The sequence below is a fragment of the Notolepis coatsorum genome (assembly GCF_963971535.1).
Source record: "Notolepis coatsorum genome assembly, chromosome: 19".
Classification (NCBI taxonomy): Eukaryota; Metazoa; Chordata; class Actinopteri; order Aulopiformes; family Paralepididae; genus Notolepis; species Notolepis coatsorum.
This window is the reverse complement of record NC_140183.1, coordinates 63,099,229-63,118,316: the sequence shown is the minus strand read 5'-3', so window position 1 is coordinate 63,118,316 and position 19,088 is coordinate 63,099,229. Positions and strand designations below refer to the sequence as shown.

Sequence of the window (19,088 nt, the reverse complement as noted above, 5' to 3'; positions counted from 1 at the left end):
CCATCGCGTCTTTTTTGTAGGGCTGTCTAAATTATTCAGAAGAAACTAGCCCCACCCTGAATGAACAAATAAATGATTCCCTCTATAGTAAACACAATAGCTTTATTCATTCGTCCAGCCGCCTACCGCGAATCAATACGTTCTCAAAAGTAGGCCGGGAATGTGGTTAGTCGGTACCGCCACTTTTCTGTTGTTGAGTCTAATATTCACAACTTCCTAGCCCACTGGTCTATGGTGGTGGTGGCTGGTGTGATGAAAGACGACCACGGACGTGTGAGGTGGCCCACAGAACCGGCAGAACTGGGCCTATAGGCTTCTTCTGGGTCCAGTAGCATTTTGGACAATTCGTTGGCCCATTGGACTCGGGTTTATGTTAAGGCGTATAGGCCTACTGTTTAGCCAGTGTGATTTGGATCTTTTCAGTCCGAATTCCTTCGACGTTCTGAATCACCCACTGTACACCTACTTTGTTTCCCCCCCCGAGGACAAGTGACCCAGCGACTACAAAAGTATTACAAAATAACGCAAGCGTGTCACTTGATTTGACCATGTAGGGAAGGAAACCGCGGCGCGCACCACACGACCAACCGCCGCGGTCCCTGCGCGCCGCTCCCCTGACAGTTGTTGTGGTTCCAAGAGACTCATGTGCGAGCAGAGACAGGGTTTTTGATTGATTGATTGAAAACTTTATTAACAGATTGCAGAATTGGTACAATACAGTACGGCTCAATACACACAATTGTTAAGGGGATGCAGACCAGAGAAAGACTTTAGTCTTGTTTACATCAGGGTCCCCCATTTTCAATTCATAATCCAGGCTCCAGAGACAGAGTGCGAGCAGAGACAGGGTGAAGAATAGTAGAAGACTGAGACAGGGTGCGTATGATTGTGCCATTATTGCTATCAAATGTAATAATTGTGAATGATTTTCTGTAATGAATTGTATGTATCAATCATCCTTGACTTCCAGGGACAACGACGTAAATAAGTCATTGGCTTTTTCGTGGACTATCCTTGACTAAAGCAAATATGGGATGTAATGATCTGTATATGTTTTGTTGTCTAAATAAATACTATACCTACCTACCTACCTGGACAGGGTGAAGAGACAGGGTGCAGAGACAGGGTGCGTGGACAGGGTGAAGAGACAGGGTGCGTGGACAGGGTGAAGAAGAGTAGAAGACTGAGACAGGGTGCGTGGACAGGGTGAAGAAGAATAGAAGACTGCAGACAGGGTGCGTGGACAGGGTGAATACGACTGAGACAGGGTGCGTGGACAGGGTGCGGACAGGGTGAAGAAGAGTAGAAGACTGAGACAGGGTGCGTGGACAGGGGGGAAAGCAAACATTCTTGGGCTACAGGTTACGCTGAATTTTGAGCGTCCGTACACTTTGGCCTATATTGACCATCGATAGTGCTGAAGTTTTCCGAGATCCAAAGTTGTCAGGCAGCGCATATTACACGCATGCGCATCATACCATCCAGCTCTAAATAAGAGTTAAAACAGAAACGAGGTGAGTTCCATAATTTTCAAAGAATATAGAAGCCGTTTCACATCCGTTGCCTTTAACAGTAGCTAAATCGGATAAAGCGGTGTTCATTTAACAGTATGCATTAGATCGCATTATTTCCACTTTGATTTAAAAAGGCGAGAATAAATCGGTTTGTCAAGTTTCTATTGGAAGAAATTAATCAAGCAACAATATTGCAGCCCGGAACAATAACGCAGTGTTGTTCAGAATGCGTATCATTTCATGCAAACTGTTTGTGTTTTATCAAATGCATTTTCCTGCTGTTACGAACAGGTAAACTTATTTATTACAGATTGTCCTTAGCTGGCCACATCAAGTCAATGCTATCGCTAGCCGTCTAGCCATCATCAATTGAAGTGAACGGAGTTAGCTGTTAGCTCGCCGGCTAGCTGTATGTCAGCAGCAGCACTAGAAGTGAACGGAGTTAGCTGTTAGCTCGCTGGCTAGCTGGATGTCAGCAGCAGTTTAAGTGAACGGAGTTAGCTGCTAGCTGGCTGGCTAGCTGTATCACTAGCTAGTAGCAACTGACATTCCGTGACAAGGGGAAAGTAAAGAAAACGTACAGAGCGATGGAAAACACTAAATTGGGAAATTACATGACATACGTTTGCCTTTGTTCGGCATGTGGTGTGTTTGTATAATTTGTTTAAAGGGATTACTTTAGTCATTTACATAGTTTAAACGTGTTGGTGGCCTCTTCCTATGCTCCGCCATTTTGTATAAGACAAATGCTAATCATGGGCGCTCTTACATACACTTTATTTATGGTCAGAATAAAATCGACGTTTTGAGTGGTAAGCCTAAATAAATTATGGTCAAATAGGCTGCACTAATGCTTACTTGTCACATGGTTATGACTATTAAGTAAACGCGGAATAGTATCTAAATTTAGTGTTGAACATGCGTCAACACTAAAACGTTATATCGTAATCTCAGTTTGATTAAAAGGCCATCAAGTTTGACCAGTCATAGCAGAAAACGTTGTTTTCTTTGAAAATGATATATAATTTGCCACCTCCTTTGTCCATGACTGGGCAAACGGCCGATTTTAGGAGATACTGTTAAAACAAGGAAAATATGAACTTGTCTCGTTAACTTGAAGTTGGCACATATTTCCTCATGTTTGTCAATGATCTTGATGAAGGTTCACCCTTATGGGGCCGTTTGTGCATGTATTTCCCCCCCAGTTAACCTGCAAAACAATATTATTATTGACTATTATTTTGTCTGAAATAGAAGTGCATGGTGTATTCTGCAAGCCAGCACACAGTCGCCCTCTAGTGGTGATGCGCTGTTAGACAAAAAAAATACAGGTATTTCCAATTCTTGTCCATGTGAAGTTTTATCCGTTGAATGTGAGCAGGAACAGACTGCTGGACAGCGATAGAGTAATCATGCACAATTCCCCACGAGCAATGCTATAAATCCAGCCATATCTTTTGGATTAACCTCTTGATGTGTGCATTCAATTGGTTGGGTATCTCTATTGGTTCTGAAACGTCTGTACTTGGATTTGTCTTGGAATGCCATGGTGTTTCATGTCACTGATGTTGTTTAAAGTGGTGAGATGACTGACACTCCACCCAGTGATGGACTCTCCCGGGGAGCAGAGTTTGACATGATGGGTGCTCTCGACTGGAAGGATGGCATTGCCACACTACCAGGAAGTGAAATCAGGGTATGAATGTTTTGTGCTTTTCAGAGGGAATGTCTTCCATGGTGTGTGTGTGTGCGCGTGCATGCTTGTGCATTTGCATATGTCTGCATACACACTATAAGTATGAGAGTGTTTTTTCTCTCATCTCTCCCAGTTCCGCATGACCGAGTTTGGAACCCTTGAGATTGTCACAGACCCGGAGGTCAAAGGACAGGAGGCAGAGCCTAGCTCGGCGACCTTGGACCCCGCACCGTCCCACAGTCCCACCCCTCCGCCAGAGGGCCAACCACAGACCGGCACAACGGTGGCTGCAGCCAATCCCACCCAGCCAGGGTCGTCTCAGGGTAAAACAATAGTGCAGATCCAACATAGTCCTCATAACCCAAGTTCCGTCTATAAGCGCATGTCCTGCTTGTTTTATGCACAGTAATCGGCCTCACGTTTCAACCTTTTTCCTCCGCTCTGTCCCGCAGCCCCCGGCCCTGTACTTCTCTCGCTGGAGGAGGGCCCCAGCATGGAGGCCCCCAGCGTGGAGGTGGGCCCCAGCGTGGAGGTGGGCTCCAGCGCGGAGCTGACGAGCTGCAGGTCCTGCGGGGGCCGGGTTCCTCGGGAAGCCCTCCTGCAGGGTCGATTTTGCAGCTCCATGTGCGCCCAGCCATCCAGCGGCAGGTAAAGCCGCCCTCCCTCCGACGGACCGCTTTCCCCCAATCAAAACATAATGATCCCAAACCGGTCCCACAATTTTATATCCCCATCGCGGCGCTCGCTAATACAATAGTCTGGCGGCGAAATACACTTGGACCAAAGCTGTTCCCATAGCAACCACAGTGCCTCCTCTCATCCAGGGGATTACTATGGTTATTTTTGGTCAGTTGTGGTTAAGAGACCGGTGTGGCTGACTCCTCTCCTCTTCTCCGCAGGTCTTCTCCGGGGGAACACCGGGAGAGTCAAGCGGTGGAAGGAGAGCGGCTGGGCAAGCGCGTGCGCAAAAAGAGGAAGATTTATATGGATTCTGGCGACGACGAGGAGGACAACAACCAAGAGGAAGAAGAGGTAAACACAGCGGCCACTTCTTCTTCTGCTCCGGGGTCCTACCTACCACGGGTCCTGCTCCACGCAGGGTTTCTTTATTTCGTGCGGCTGTTCTGTAATTACTCAGTTGTTCAGTATGCTGTGCAAACAGATGGATGAGTCTGAAATCTGAATCAAAGGGATTATAAGAGCACGTTACCGTCATTTTGATAGTTACCACTAGGGCTGGGCGATACGGCCTCTAAATGATATCACAATATTTTTTTGGCTATGTCACGATACACGATATACATCACGATATTTTGACATTTCCTCTAAAGCACTTACAAATGCTTGATTTAACCCTTTGATGCATACAGTCACACCAACATGACAATTATAATAGCCCCTGCAACATAGGTCTGCATTAAACCATGAAGATGCTTTCAAAAATAATTTTAATTAAAAGTTTCAAAAAATTGAAAAGAGTAGTCTACTGACACACTAATACAGAAAAAAATAATCTAAGACAATTTATATAAAAACTCTTGGGTGCCTAAAGACTTTTGCACAGTACTGTGTTTTCTATCCACTTTAGCCAAAAATACACACACACTACTGTGAGAAAATAATAATAATATTTATTATCAGCAATGTTATAACATCCTACTGGTAAACAAAACACTGTAAAGGTGTGTGTGCATCATCATATATATATTTACTTTTCTTTTTTTAATCTACTTTTTTCTCCCCCTTTTTTCTGTATTTTTCTCCCCTCCCAATTTAGTCGTTATGCCAATTCCCTTCCTGGTCGTTGCGCGCATTTCCCCCCCACTTGCCGGCCTAGTATAGGGAGGGTTGATAGATACTATCACATGTCTCCTCCGATACATATGGAGTCAGCCAGCCGCTTCTTTTCACCTGACAGCGAGGACTCTCACTGGGGGAGCGTGGGAAGATCACACTACTTCCCCCAGCAGGTGCCCCGACCGACCTGTAGGAGTCGCTGTTTACAATGACCAGGATACACACCCCACCGGCTTCCCACCCGCTAACACTGCCAATTGTGTTAGTATGGATGACCGACCAAGCCGGAGGTACCGCTGACAGCTGGATTCGATACCAGTGTCTCTGCGGTGGTAGGCAGGCGCTTAGTCCGCTGTGCTACCCAGCCGCACCTATATATATTTACTTTTTAATTGCATGAAGTATTCTCTTATGCCAGTCAGTGTAGCTGGGGCGCCGCGACGTCATCTTCAACGCGACACACACGGACAATAGAGGATTTCGACGCTAGCTATGAATCCAGTGCCTTATTAGCTCATTTACGCTAGCTGCAATGCTAACTGTTAGAACACGAGGCTACTATTTTTTGGAACCAGTTAATCCGCCTCGGTGCCTCCATATTCCATATTCCGTTTCTGAATAAAACATGTAGGGCTAACGTTTATACTCTCTAAACTCTCTCCACTTCTCTCACACTCTCGTATCCCCGTTCCCTGTTTCCTCCAAACAAACCTGTGGCACCGCCTCTCTCTGTCTCTGGGTGTGTGTGCGTGTATGTGCGTGCCGTAGGGGTGTAACGATTCAACCTCACAACGATTTTCGATTCGATTACGATTCTTCAGGCAACGATTCAATGCATCATGAAATCTCTTCATTTGACCACGATTCGATTCGATACATTTTAGATAAATTTTCGATCAGTTAATTCCCCCCAAAATTTTGAATACACAAATGTGGCTGGGGGAACTGATTCACTCCACATGAATGGACTATAGGTCAATAAAAACAATACACACACAAAAAAAAACATAAAAAAAATATTTTATTTTTTATTTCGATTAATTTCGATTATAATCGATTCTAACATTCAAATCGATGCATCGAATCGAACACATTAGAATTGATGCATTTCGATTAATCGATGCATCGTTACACCCCTAGTGTACCGTGTAAGTTGGGCGAGTGTGTGTGAATACATTTTCTGTGAGAGGGAGAGACGAGAGAGTAAAGCGCTGCGCCAAAGTAAGTCTCATCTCAGCTGTGGCGGTTTGAAACTGACGTGAGGGTTTGTGAGAAACATCACGATGTCCATGATAATCATACGTTTAAAAAGTGTATCGTTAATGAACTGTACACAGTATTTATTTAATATCGGCATATCGCCCACCCCTAGTTACCACTGTGATCTTTGTTATCTGTTCCTCGGTCTACGTTCTCTGTTTCTAAATCAACAGACGGGACACGCTGCACTGCTGTCTCTGTTTGTAAATCAACAGACAAGAGGACACAATATGCTGTCTCTGTTTCTAAATCAACTGACAAGAGGACACACTTATGTCTCTAAATCAACAGACAAGAGGACACAATATGCTGTCTCTGTTTCTAAATCAACTGACAAGAGGACACACTATGCTGTCTCTGTTTGTAAATCAACAGACAAGATGACACACTTCTGTCTCTATATCAACAGACAAGAGGACACACTACGCAGCTTTCTCCGTTTCTAAATCAACAGACAAGAGGACACACTATGCTGTCTCTGTTTCTAAATCAACAGACAAGATAGTGTGTCCTCTTGTCTGTTGATTTAGAAACGGAGACAGCATAGTGTGTCCTCTTGTCTGTTGATTTAGGAATGGAGATAGCAGAGTAGTGTGTCCTCTTGTCTGTTGATTTAGGAATGGAGATAGCAGAGTAGTGTGTCCTCTTGTCTGTTGATTTAGAAACAGAGACAGCATAGTGTGTAGGGCTGTCTTAAATACTTTGAAGCTTCGTTCGATGGGCATGGGATTCGAATATGAAAATAAAATTCGATTATTAAAAAAAATTATATTTTAATTTTTTGGTGCAAAATTAACTCTGCCTCTCTTTGTTAATTACAACAAGCAATGCTGTTTGTTATTTAAGATGAGGTCGGACTCAGCACTGACAGATTTGTGTTCATTGTGCTGCTTTTATAAAGCCTCAAATGACGGCTTACAATATTTCATGAAAGCAAAGTGTTTTGTTTGTCTAAGATTTAAAAAGGTTTAAACTTTACAGCACTGACAACGTTGAACAAAGTGCTGTACAAGTCCCACAACATTAAAAAATAATAATAATAATAATTAAAAGAATAAAAATAAATTATATATATATTTTTATTATCTCGAAGCTTCGAATTAAAGGGGGGACAGAACCCCCTAATAGGGAAAAAAAATACTTGAATAGATATCACTATGAAACTTTCCCAGTTTGTTATGTACATATAAACTAAGAAAAAATATATTACAAGTTTTCTGAATTTTATGTTTATATATGCAAATGAGGCACTTCCACCATTAAATATGCACATATTTGCATGTATCGCCAAGACTCGTATCACCAAAATGGATAATGCCAGATTCCAAAACTTGGTTTCATTTAGTTGATACATTCAAAACGAAACTTTGTATAGAAAGACTTAGTGGCTATGTCCTCTTATCAGCCCATACATCAGGAAATACTGTCAAACAATATAGGCAAACAAATAATTGAATAGATATCACTATGAAAAAATATATTGCAAGTTTCCTGAATTTTGATTTGATTTGATTTTAAATCTTTATTTCGAACATGCAATGAATACAAACAAACAATAACAAAAGCAAAACACAACTCAATCTACATGTTCGAAAAGGAGTAGGAAGAAGTATACACGTATTTAATCCTACCCCTTTTCCACTACTCAAATGAGTGTACTATTTTAAAAACTATATGTAAAACATGAAAGAAATAAAATAAAAATGTAAACACCTGTGAATATCAAGTCCCTTCCTCATACCTGTACCTCGTGAACATCATTTCCTTATATCAGTTTGAATTGTCTCATGTTTGGACATTGCTTTAGCACCACATTTAGACTGTTCCACAGTTTCACTCCACATATTGAGATGCAGTGTTTTCTCATGTTAGTGCGTACGTTTAGCACCTTTAAATTGTGTTCTCCCCTCAGATTATAACCCCCCTCCCTATCAAAGAACAATTCTTGAATGTTTCTTGGAAGTGCATGACTTTTTGCTTTATACATTAATTGTGCCGTTTTAAATTCCACAAGATCATTTAACTTCAATGTCTTTGACTCCAGAAACAATATGTTTCACTCCACATATTGAGATGCAGTGTCTTCTCATGGTAGTGCGTACATTTAGAACTTTTAAATTGAGTTCATGTTTATATATGCAAATGAGGCACTTCCCCATTAAATCTGAGCACATTTATGGATGCAATCAGGCAAAATGAAGTCAAATAAACAACTAAATGTGTGTTATTGACATTTTATTGTCACTAGTTTCATAGAAGACATGTTTAGGAAGCAAAATATAACAATCTCTATCGTCGAAAAAAGGCAATTTTGGGTGTGCTGTCTTGCCTAAAATCGAATCTCGGCCCCTGAAGCTTCGAATTCCAAAAAAAAAATTCGAAGGTCAGCCCTAATAGTGTGTCCTCTTGTCTGTTGATATAGAAACAGACAAGAGGACACACTATGCTGTCTCTGTTTCTAAATCAACAGACAAGAGGACACACTATGCTGTCTCTGTTTCTAAATCAACAGACAAGAGGACACACTATGCTGTCTCTGTTTCTAAATCAGCAGACAAGAGGGAGGCGGCTGGGTGGCGCAGCGGACATTGCGCTCGTCACCAACGCAAGAGACACTGGGTTCGACTCCGGCTGTCGGCGTTGCCTCCGGCTTGGGCCAGCCGTCATACTAACTCAATTGGCAGAGTTAGGGGGTGGAAGTCGATGGGTGGTAATCTGGACGTTGTGGACAGCGACTCCTACAGGTCGGTTGGGGGACGCCTGCACAGCAGACAGGAAATGGCGGGGGTAGTGTGAGCCTCCCACACGTTACACCTCGCCAATGAGAGTCCGCGCTGGCAGGTGAAAAGATGTGACAGGCTGCCTCCTCGTGTACCGGAGGGGACACGTGATGCAAGGCTTCTATCCTCCCTACAACCGGCCAGTGGGGGGCATATGCGAGCAACGTTCGGGACACGTCATTACTTTTGCCAACCGGTTTCCAGTTCTGCTATCTGATTGGCCACTGACGTTTCTGGTCATCCATGTGACATCTGCGCCAATCGTGTGACGCCTGTTTCTATCACCGGTTAAGCTTAGGCACTCTTTCGAAGTTGGTTAAGGTTAGAGTTTGTCTTTGAGCAGGGCGATAGAACACCAGCCCTGATTCCAAACTCTAACCTTAACCAACTTCGAAAGAGTCGCCTAAGCTTAACCAGTGATAAACTAGGCGTTAGGTAGTTTGCAGGCTGTTCGAGGCGGAAATAGGCGCAGAAACAGGCGTCACACGATTGGCGCACATGTCACATGACCAGAAACGTCAGTGGCCAATCAGATCGCAGAACGCGAACGCGGAACTGGAAACCGGTTGGTAAAAGTATAGACGTGGTCAGGACAGGGGAGGGAAGAATTGGCACAATGGAATTGGGATGGGAGAAAAATAGAAAAATAGGAGAAAAAGTGGATAAAAGAAAAACGGACAAGAGGACACACTACTGTGTTTTCTGATGACTTTATTCTTTCTCTTCTCTTTCATAGGAGAAGGCCAAGGCTTCCAAAGGCAGGAGAGCTGCCAAACTTGCCAGGCTGGGTACGTCATGACAGTGTCACTAGTTGGAAGAGAGGAAGAGGATGGGTAGTTCTGGAGGGATGGTTTGATTACTCTTGTAAACTTTGGATTGCATGGTTTGACATGCACACAGTATTTATATATCCTGGTTCAGGTCTTGTTTGAGTCTCGTTTGGGATAAGGTGCTTGGATCTTCCCGTCCATCATATGAGCATCCATCCACCATCCATGTATACAAGTTTCAAGTTTCTTTATTAGTTGTCATACAGAAATACAGAATACTTTTGCATGAAATGCTTCTTTTTGTTTTGCTCCTGAGAGTGTGCTAGATAAAATAACAAGATAGTGTAAAATAGTATAATATAAGTATAAAATAGAAAGTCAAGTACGTAAACAACTAAAATGTTCAATATACATATATACAGTATATGTACAGTCTATACTTCTGTACAGTCTATACAGTCAGCTACTATACAGTACAGTGTAGAATGGTGAGGATAAACAGAATATTCCAACAATATTACCTTGTCAATGAAGCTCTGGAAAGCTGTGAAAACAAATAGTTAAAGGGATACGGTTTATGCTTGCTTCAGTCTCCTGGGCTTTATTGGTATATCTTAGGGACCTTATTGGGATTCCTCATAGGGCTGTGTAATAAATAAAAATACAAATGTTTGTACAATAACAATGTAATATCACTATACTGTAAACTTAGGAATACATTTGTATTATCCAATTGATACTCATCATATTGGACTGCAAGATAATTGTGACAATTGTGATAAGTGTGACATCAAATTAGAACTTTACATTTTGAATTGACATTCTCAAACTTTTCTGAGAACATTTTGTGAGAAATGTGACATAATGTTTGCTTCTTTATTAATCATACAATGACAATAATAAATATCAACATACTGCCCAGTGCCCACCCCTAGTTCCTCATAATAGGGATAAGAGCTTATCCAGGTTATATGAACCAAAATATGTTTACCAACATGGAGATTGGAGAACATGAAGAACTCTTGAGTAAATGGAATAACAATGGGATTATTTATGGGATAATTTATACCTGCCAGTGCCTACTGCCTTCATTGTCTACACCTGCCTTATACTGTAATTATAACTACCTACTTAAAACTACAGTCTACCCATATAACTCTGTATGATAGCATGTACAATATACCATATATTTATATTACTGTATATATATTTATCCACATCTGTTTGTATATACCTGCATATAATTATTTTTACATACCTGTAGCTACTATATCTGTATATGTCCCTACCTAATCTTACTAGTTATGCTGCTGGTCATAGGGTCTTTATACCTGTATCACTGTACATAATAATACTATAACACTGTACATACATCTGATTAGCATAATTACTGAGTAGTACTCGTTTATATATATTCTCTCCTGTACATTGTTATTGCACTTTACTGTTACATTTGCACTCTGGTTAGATGCCAAACCTCTTTTCGCTGTACTGTACCTGTGCTGCATAATGACAATACATTTGAATCTAATATATCGGTGTGTATTTGTCATCCGGTTTTCTCTCGGCCCCCGCAGTCACAGCCCCGCCCAATAAGAAGCGGGCATGGAGCTGGCCGTCTTACCTGGAGGAGGAGAAGGGTGTAGCTGTTCCTGTCAAGCTGTTCAAAGAGGTGGGAGGCACTCACTCCCTCTCGACCACTCGACACATAATCAGATAACCAGATAACTAGATAACCAGTGGGCTGATGAATCTGCCCTCAGAGATATGACACTCATCACTGTGTCCTTTATGAGAAGGTTGGTTGGCCCTCTCTGATGGAGAGGCGTGACAAACACTGGTATTTGTACATTTTTAAGGCTCTTATTGGTAAGCTACCCCCTTATTGGAATAGAACCTATGAATGTATGAAACCCATTCTAGTGGCTGGTCCTTGTTTTTTCTGAACAAGGTCCTGGTCCTTGAGTTTGCTCTGAACAGGGTAAATCTGAATTTAGCTATGATGCCCCCTCTAGCTCATGGAATGAACTCCCAACAGCCCTTAAAGCTTGAGATTGTCCCCTATGTTTTATTTTGAGTTCTGAGTTATTTCTGTACGTACACTCGGATGTGACTGTAAACGAGGGAAACCTCGGTTGCCTTTTGAGTTTAGATGAAGGTTTGATGTGAAGCTGTCCTCTGTCTGTGTCGTAGCACCAGTCCTTTCCTCAGAGCAGGAACGCCTTCAAGGTGGGGATGAAGCTGGAAGGACTGGACCCCTGCCACCCCTCCCTGTTCTGTGTGCTCACCGTGGCAGAGGTAACGGACCGGCCCGTGCCCCGGGGGAAGCTGCTCTGAAAGCATCGTTACTTCGAAAGCTACCAATTTTTTCAGCCTGGAAAAAGTTGGAACTACAGCAAATTTGCCCTCAGGAGAAATATAATACCGTAATAATAATGTTAATATAATAATACATTTATTTGTATAGCACCTTTCATACTAGATTTGTAGCTCAAAGTGCTTCACAGCAGTGAAAAATACACGTGTAAAATGAGCACAAAATTGGCAGAACAAGAGCAATGCATAAAGTGCAGACATAAAATTAGGCATAAAATTAGCAAAAAATAGACAAGTCAAGATCATTAATCAACATTAAATCACATAATTCTTATGTGTCTTCAATTAACAACTTAGATCTAGATAACTTCTACTACTTAGAACCAAGTTACTTAGGAGAATTAGTTAGCATATTTCATATGGAATGAATCTGCAATGCAATACAAAATTATAACATGACACAAAATAGGGCGGCTGGGTGGCGCAGCGGAGATTGCGCTCGTCACCAATACAAGAGACTCCGGTCTCGAATCCGGGTGTCAGCATTGCCTCCGGCTTGGGCCAGCCGTCATACTAACTCAATTGGCAGAGTTAGAGGGTGGAAGTCGATGGGTGGGGATTTGGACGTTGTGGACAGCGACTCCTACAGGTCGGTTGGGGGACACCTGCACAGCAGAGACAGGAAGTAGCGGGGGTAGTGTGAGCCTCTCATGCGTTACACCTCGCCACTGAGAGTCCGCGCTGGCAGGTGAAAAGATGTGACAGGCTGCCTCCTCGTGTACCGGAGGGGACACGTGATGCAAGGCTTCTATCCTCCCTACAACCGACCAGTGGGGGGCATAGTCGAGCAACGTTCAAGACAGGGGAGGGGAGAATTGGAAACACGAAATAGACCTGTCTCAAACCCTGCCCCTTTTCTTGATCCTCCAATCACAGCTGTCGCTTACCTCTGACTTCCTCGTACAAACTTCTTTGTTTGTACGAGGAAGTCAGAGGTAAGCGACAGCTGTGATTGGAGGATCAAGAAAAGAGGGCAGGGTTTTGAGACAGGTCCATTGGGATGGGAGAAAAAATAGAAAATAAGGAGAAAAAGTGGATAAAAAAAAAAAACATGACAAAAAATGTCCAATCCCCACCCATCGACTTCCACCCGCTATCTCTGCCAATTGAGATAGTATGACGACTGGCCCAAGCCGGAGGCAATGCTGACACCGGGATTCGTGCATTGGTTTTTGCATTGGTGACGAGCGCAATCTCCGCTGCGCCACCCAGCCGCCCTACAAAATGTGTGTCTGAAGAGTGACATGATATGAAAGAATTGTTTAACCTCTTAACCTCTTTAGCCCGAGCGGTCCATCGGCGGTATGTATTTTTAGGCGGGTTTTCAGAAAATAGGGCTAGGGCTTAACGGGTTAACTGGCGCCCCCAAAAGTGGCAATTTTTAAACTTCAATTTGAGGACTGCATACTTTTTTTGCAACCCAAAATACTATACTTTATACTTATAGCACATGCATGAGCCTGGTCTCTTTTTTTTGTAGTACAAAAACTACAGTTTTTCTGTAGTAGTTAGTAGTCCAGAAGTAGTATTTCCAAAAAAAAATTGATACGCTGAAAAAAAAACATGGGTCCATAGCCTGAAGTCTTGTGTAGTACATGTCCAAATTTCATAACTGATAAAAATCTGTTCAGAAATGAGTGATTAGGAACGATTTTGGTAAAAAGAAAAGGCTGCAGAAAACTATTTCCTCATTGACTCCAATGCATTCCGCGGAAATGTCTCTTCCTGTTTGCGCTCGTGACGTTTCACCTAGATCCCTGATTCGTTCATTCCCACGTGGGGTACCATTGGAAAGCCACACTCATTCGTTACAACCCTGTCCAATAATTTGCTATAGATGAACATTCAGCTGTTCGATGTCGCACTAGAGCACCAGCATGTAATTTATCCAATCGGGTGCATTCTTTTTTTTTTATCCACTTTTTCTCCCCATTTTCTATTTTTCTCCCATCCCAATTTCATATATCCAATTCTTCCCTCCCCTGTCTTGAACGTTGCTAGACTATGCCTCCCACTGGTCGGCTGTAGTGAGGACAGAAGCCTTGCATCACGTGTCCCCTCCGGTACACAAGGAGGCAGCCTGTCGCATCTTTTCACCGCAGCAGCTCGAACTCTCAGTGGCGAGGAGTAACGCGTGGGAGGCTCACGCTGCCCCTGCTACTTCCTGTTTCCGCCGCACCGGCGTCACCAAACCGACCTGTAGGAGTCGCTGTCCACAACGTCCAATCCCCACCCACCGGCTTTCCCACCCTCTAACACTTGCCAATTGTGTTAGTATGAACGACCGGCCAGCCGGTAGCAACGCAGAGAGCCAATCGGGTGCATTCTTAATTTACATTTAATTTTTTTTTATTATTACATACAATTTGTATCTATAGCACCTTTAATTACCCATAGTGAAACTAATCCTAAGCACTGGACATGTGTGTTTGTGTTTTATCCGGTTCTGATCGAACCCATTGTTTTACACAAGAGCGATGTGTTCCATTTGCCTCCTGTCCTCCTCTCATGCTGTGTTGCTCTCCCTCCCTCTCCTTCTCAGATCCAAGGCTACAGGATAAGGCTCCACTTTGATGGCTACCCAGAGTGCTATGACTTCTGGGTCAACGCCGACTCCTGGGACATTAAGCCGGCGGCCTGGTGTGAGAAGATGGGACACAAGCTGTTGCTACCTAAAGGTACACATACACATGCACATGCACATGCACACGCACACACACACACACACACACACACAGTTTTTTTAAGTAAAAGATAATTAGAACTGTTATGTAAGCAGAATCCTCTTATAGCCTAGCCCCACGCAAGAAATCCCAAACCGGTTATTGTCATCGGTTTGGATATTTGTAATTGATATTGCTTCTGGACAATAGTGTGAGCGTGAGAGACAGTGTGAGAGAGAGATGGAGAGAGATCTATACATGTGTATTAGTTGTGTCTATACAGGGGTATTAGGTGTGTCTATACAGAGGTATTAGGTGTCTATACAGGTGTATTAGGTGTGTCTATACAGGTGTATTAGGTGTGTCTATACAGAGGTATTAGGTGTCTATACAGGTGTATTAGGTGTGTCTATACAGGTGTATTAGGTGTGTCTATACAGGTGTATTAGGTGTGTATACAGGTGTATACAGATGTATTAGTTGTGTCTATACAGGTGTATTAGGTGTCTATACAGGTGTATTAGGTGTGTATACACATGTATTAGGTGTATACAGATATATTAGTTGTGTCTATACAGGTGTATTCAGTGTCTATACAGGTGTATTAGGTGTGTATACAGGTGTATTAGGTGTGTCTTAAAATGGTCCCTTAAATCAACATTACCTCTCAAATGCTCTACGTTAAGACATGTTGGATATTTGTAATTGATATGGCTGGGTAAGCACACACACACAGTCTAAGGCTGGCTTTACATGGTGACACTTTAACGTAACTCGTTGCAGGTTGCAAATGGCATGAAACAGAATTTCCAAAAAGAATCAAAAGTTACATGCAACACACCCAATCGTTTATTCCACTAACATTAGCTAGCTAGATTGGTATCACACGCACATAATGTGGCTTTGCCACCGTTAAAAACAGCTTGACAACCTGTCACTTGACGGGTGCCAGTGAAAATGGGCCTGCAAGCTAACCCTATGCTAGGCTCGCTTTCTGTCAATAACATTGCTTATGTGCAGTGGATTGGTTTCGGTGAATCACTTATGTCCAACTAAATAAATACTAGCCTCTCCAAACGGCAGAGTGCTCTGCTAGCTCAGTCTTGATTAAAGACTAAGATGTTTATCCAATAGAACAGTTTTACATTCATGGGTCTGTTTAAATTGGCAATGCCGTTTGAGGGTCATTAGGGGCCATGTGGTTAGGGTATGCGGCATCGGCATTGTCAATACCTGGAGCTCACATCAAAGGGGGGCATGGGTCTGTTGGAGTTGGCAGGGCTGCTGGGGGGCCGCTATGGGCCACGTTATACATCCACAGTGTCTAGTTCCATATTAGAAGTATTTATAGGCATGTTAAGAGTTTTGATATCAAAGTCACAGCAGTTGATACCAAGGTTGTCAGCTGCCTGCTAACTTTAGCTACATCAGATGATGCAAACAGATGCCAACAGTTAGGTGGATACATTGTAACGTTGTGATAGTCATTACTGTCGTTACATACGTTATTGTACGTTACAATGAATATGGGAAGAATTCAAATCTGAATATATACTATGAGTAGGTAAAATAAACGGTATACACGGGTGCAGTATACACAAGGTACCCTAACTGGCTTGATCTACGTTATGTTCTGTCTGCGTCATCGTTTTCACAATCTCAAGTGTTGCTACTAATGATGAGTAAATTACAGTACATTTTTGTAGTTGGCTAACGTTATGAACTAGCAAGTATTGAGTGATGATGATGATGATGAGAAGCAGTGATGATGATGATGAGCAGCAGTGATGATGATGATGAGCAGCAGTGATGATGATGATGAGCAGCAGTGATGATGATGATGATGAGCAGCAGTGATGATGATGAGCAGCAGTGATGATGATGAGCAGCAGTGATGATGATGATGATGATGAGCAGCAGTGATGATGATGATGATGAGCAGCAGTGATGATGATGATGATGAGCAGCAGTGATGATGATGATGATGAGTAGTGATGCACCGATGTGAAAATTGTGGCCGATACCGATAACCGATATTAATATTGCTGTTCTGGCCGATACCGATATTTACCGATGTCGATATCTCTGTATAGAAAACACTTTTTTATGATAATCAAATAAAGAGCTATTTTCCAAAACGCATAATTCTTTTACTTTTGTAACTTCTTTTCAGAAATGACTGATATTTTGAAACTATTTAAGGCCAAAACATGTAAAAAAAAAAAAAAGAGATTAAAAAAAAAAAAAAAAAAAAAAAAAAAAATTATCGGATATCGGCCCCATCTTGATATCGGACCGATACCGATGTGTAAAAAAACGGCCATATCGGCCGATATTATATCGGCGGCCGATATATCGTGCATCACTAATGATGAGCAGCAGTGATGATGATGATGATGAGCAGCAGTGATGATGATGATGATGAGCAGCAGTGATGATGATGATGAGCAGCAGTGATGATGATGATGATGATGATGAGCAGCAGTGATGATGATGATGAGCAGCAGTGATGATGATGATGATGATGATGAGCAGCAGTGATGATGATGATGAGCAGCAGTGATGATGATGATGATGATGATGAGCAGCAGTGATGATGATGATGAGCAGCAGCGATGATGATGATGAGCAGCAGTGATGATGATGAGCAGCAGTGATGATGATGATGATGAGCATCATCATCATCACCACCCCAGCTATAACCCCCCCCTCACCACCCCAGCTATAACTAGGGTTGGGCATCGTTTGGATTTGAACGATTCCGGTTCCGATTCCGATTCTCCATTTCGATTCCTGTTCTAAACTATTCTCGAATCCGATTCTTTGAGGTGCAGGTCAAAACAGGTCACAGCTTATTGAGATTTTTTTTCTTTTTGAGAAATCTAAAAAAAATAAAAAATCATACTACCGGTATTCACATGTCAGTTGACTTGATACAGTTTAATTTGGTTGCTGTACTGTAACTAGGGTATTACAAAAAAAAAAATTACTTCCGGTTCCAGAACCGGAAGTTGAACCGGTTCTCGGTGCCCAACCCTAGCTATAACTCTCCCAACTATATAACCCCCCACTCACCACCCCAGCTATAACCAGTACCACCCCAACTATAACCCCCCACTCACCACCCCAACTATAACCCCCCCACTCACCACCCCAGCTATAACCCCCCCCTCACCACCCCAGCTATAACGAAGGTTATCCTATAACCCTAGTTATATGAATACTGTCATCTCATGCATCTATTGTGCGCGTGAAAAAATTGCACATTCACGTCACTTGCACGTGACCACGCCTACTCCCGTGCGTGCCTACAAGACACAGGAAGTGGTCACGTCTACGCCCTTCCAAGTCTGAATTCCATACGTGAAAAACATCCAAGGGACCTCAGGGCGCTGAAGAGCGATACGCTCAGCCAGTATTCATATAACTAGGGTTATAGGATAACCTTCGTTATATATTCATACTGGCCAATCGCGTCTCGTTCTGCCATTATGAGATCAAAAGGGGCAGAGCGGACGCGTGGCCACGTCAAATGCACCCCCTGAGGGCCCATAAGCCCCTGCCAGGGAGGAGGGGAGGCCCGTCCTAACGAAGGGGGGGAGGCAGTCAACTCAGGCATTAAAGTGTTCCGTCTTGAGACGGATTTCTGTCTGTTTGCTGATATTTATTAGGGATGCTCGATATTGGCTTTTTTACCGATACCGATATTCCGATATTGTCCAACTCTTAATTTCCGATACCGATATCAACCGATATCAACCGATACCGATATATGCAGGGTTTCCCCCCCCCAAAAAACTGAATAATTTCAGGTAACTAATAATTTCACTGGATATATATATAACAAATATTGTTATTGTTTTATTTATTTTTTTAACCGATACCGATATTTTCCGATATCAAATTTTACTGCCGATATCGGCCGATAATATCGGTCGGCCGATAATATCGGACATCCCTAATATTTATATAATATTTTGATTAACACTGAGTGCCAGCGACGTGTATTGTCGTCTTATCATGTCGTTGAGTGCCGACGACGCGAATTGTCGTTTTCTTTTTTTATTAGCGATCTGAATTCATATTTCATCAACCGAGTCTCCCGTTGGTACAGCAGACCCTCTAGGTCGGACATAGGTGTCAAACTCATGGCCCGCGGGCCAAATGTGGCCCGCCACGTCATTTGATGTGGCCCCCAAGAACTCTGGTAAAAAAAAAAAAAAAGAATATAT

At 42.7% G+C, this 19,088-nt stretch overlaps 1 protein-coding gene across 3 annotated transcripts in view; it reads left to right on the top strand.

Annotated features, from left to right (window-relative positions):
• Nucleotides 1-1,422: 1,422 nt before the first annotated feature.
• Nucleotides 1,423-19,088, top strand: part of l3mbtl1b (L3MBTL histone methyl-lysine binding protein 1b) — a 78,737-nt gene continuing 61,071 nt past the window's right edge. For 2 of the 3 annotated variants that reach the window (XM_084335715.1, XM_084335714.1), the window contains exons 1-8: nt 3,077-3,210; nt 3,344-3,533; nt 3,663-3,858; nt 4,110-4,242; nt 9,784-9,835; nt 11,395-11,489; nt 12,011-12,115; nt 14,736-14,871. In XM_084335715.1, coding sequence (XP_084191841.1) covers nt 3,100-3,210; nt 3,344-3,533; nt 3,663-3,858; nt 4,110-4,242; nt 9,784-9,835; nt 11,395-11,489; nt 12,011-12,115; nt 14,736-14,871 — 1,018 coding nt within the window. In that variant the 5' untranslated portion in view covers nt 3,077-3,099. Of the gene's footprint in view, nt 1,515-3,076; nt 3,211-3,343; nt 3,534-3,662; nt 3,859-4,109; nt 4,243-9,783; nt 9,836-11,394; nt 11,490-12,010; nt 12,116-14,735; nt 14,872-19,088 lie in introns of those variants that run through there. The other variant, XM_084335716.1, reaches the window with a different exon arrangement.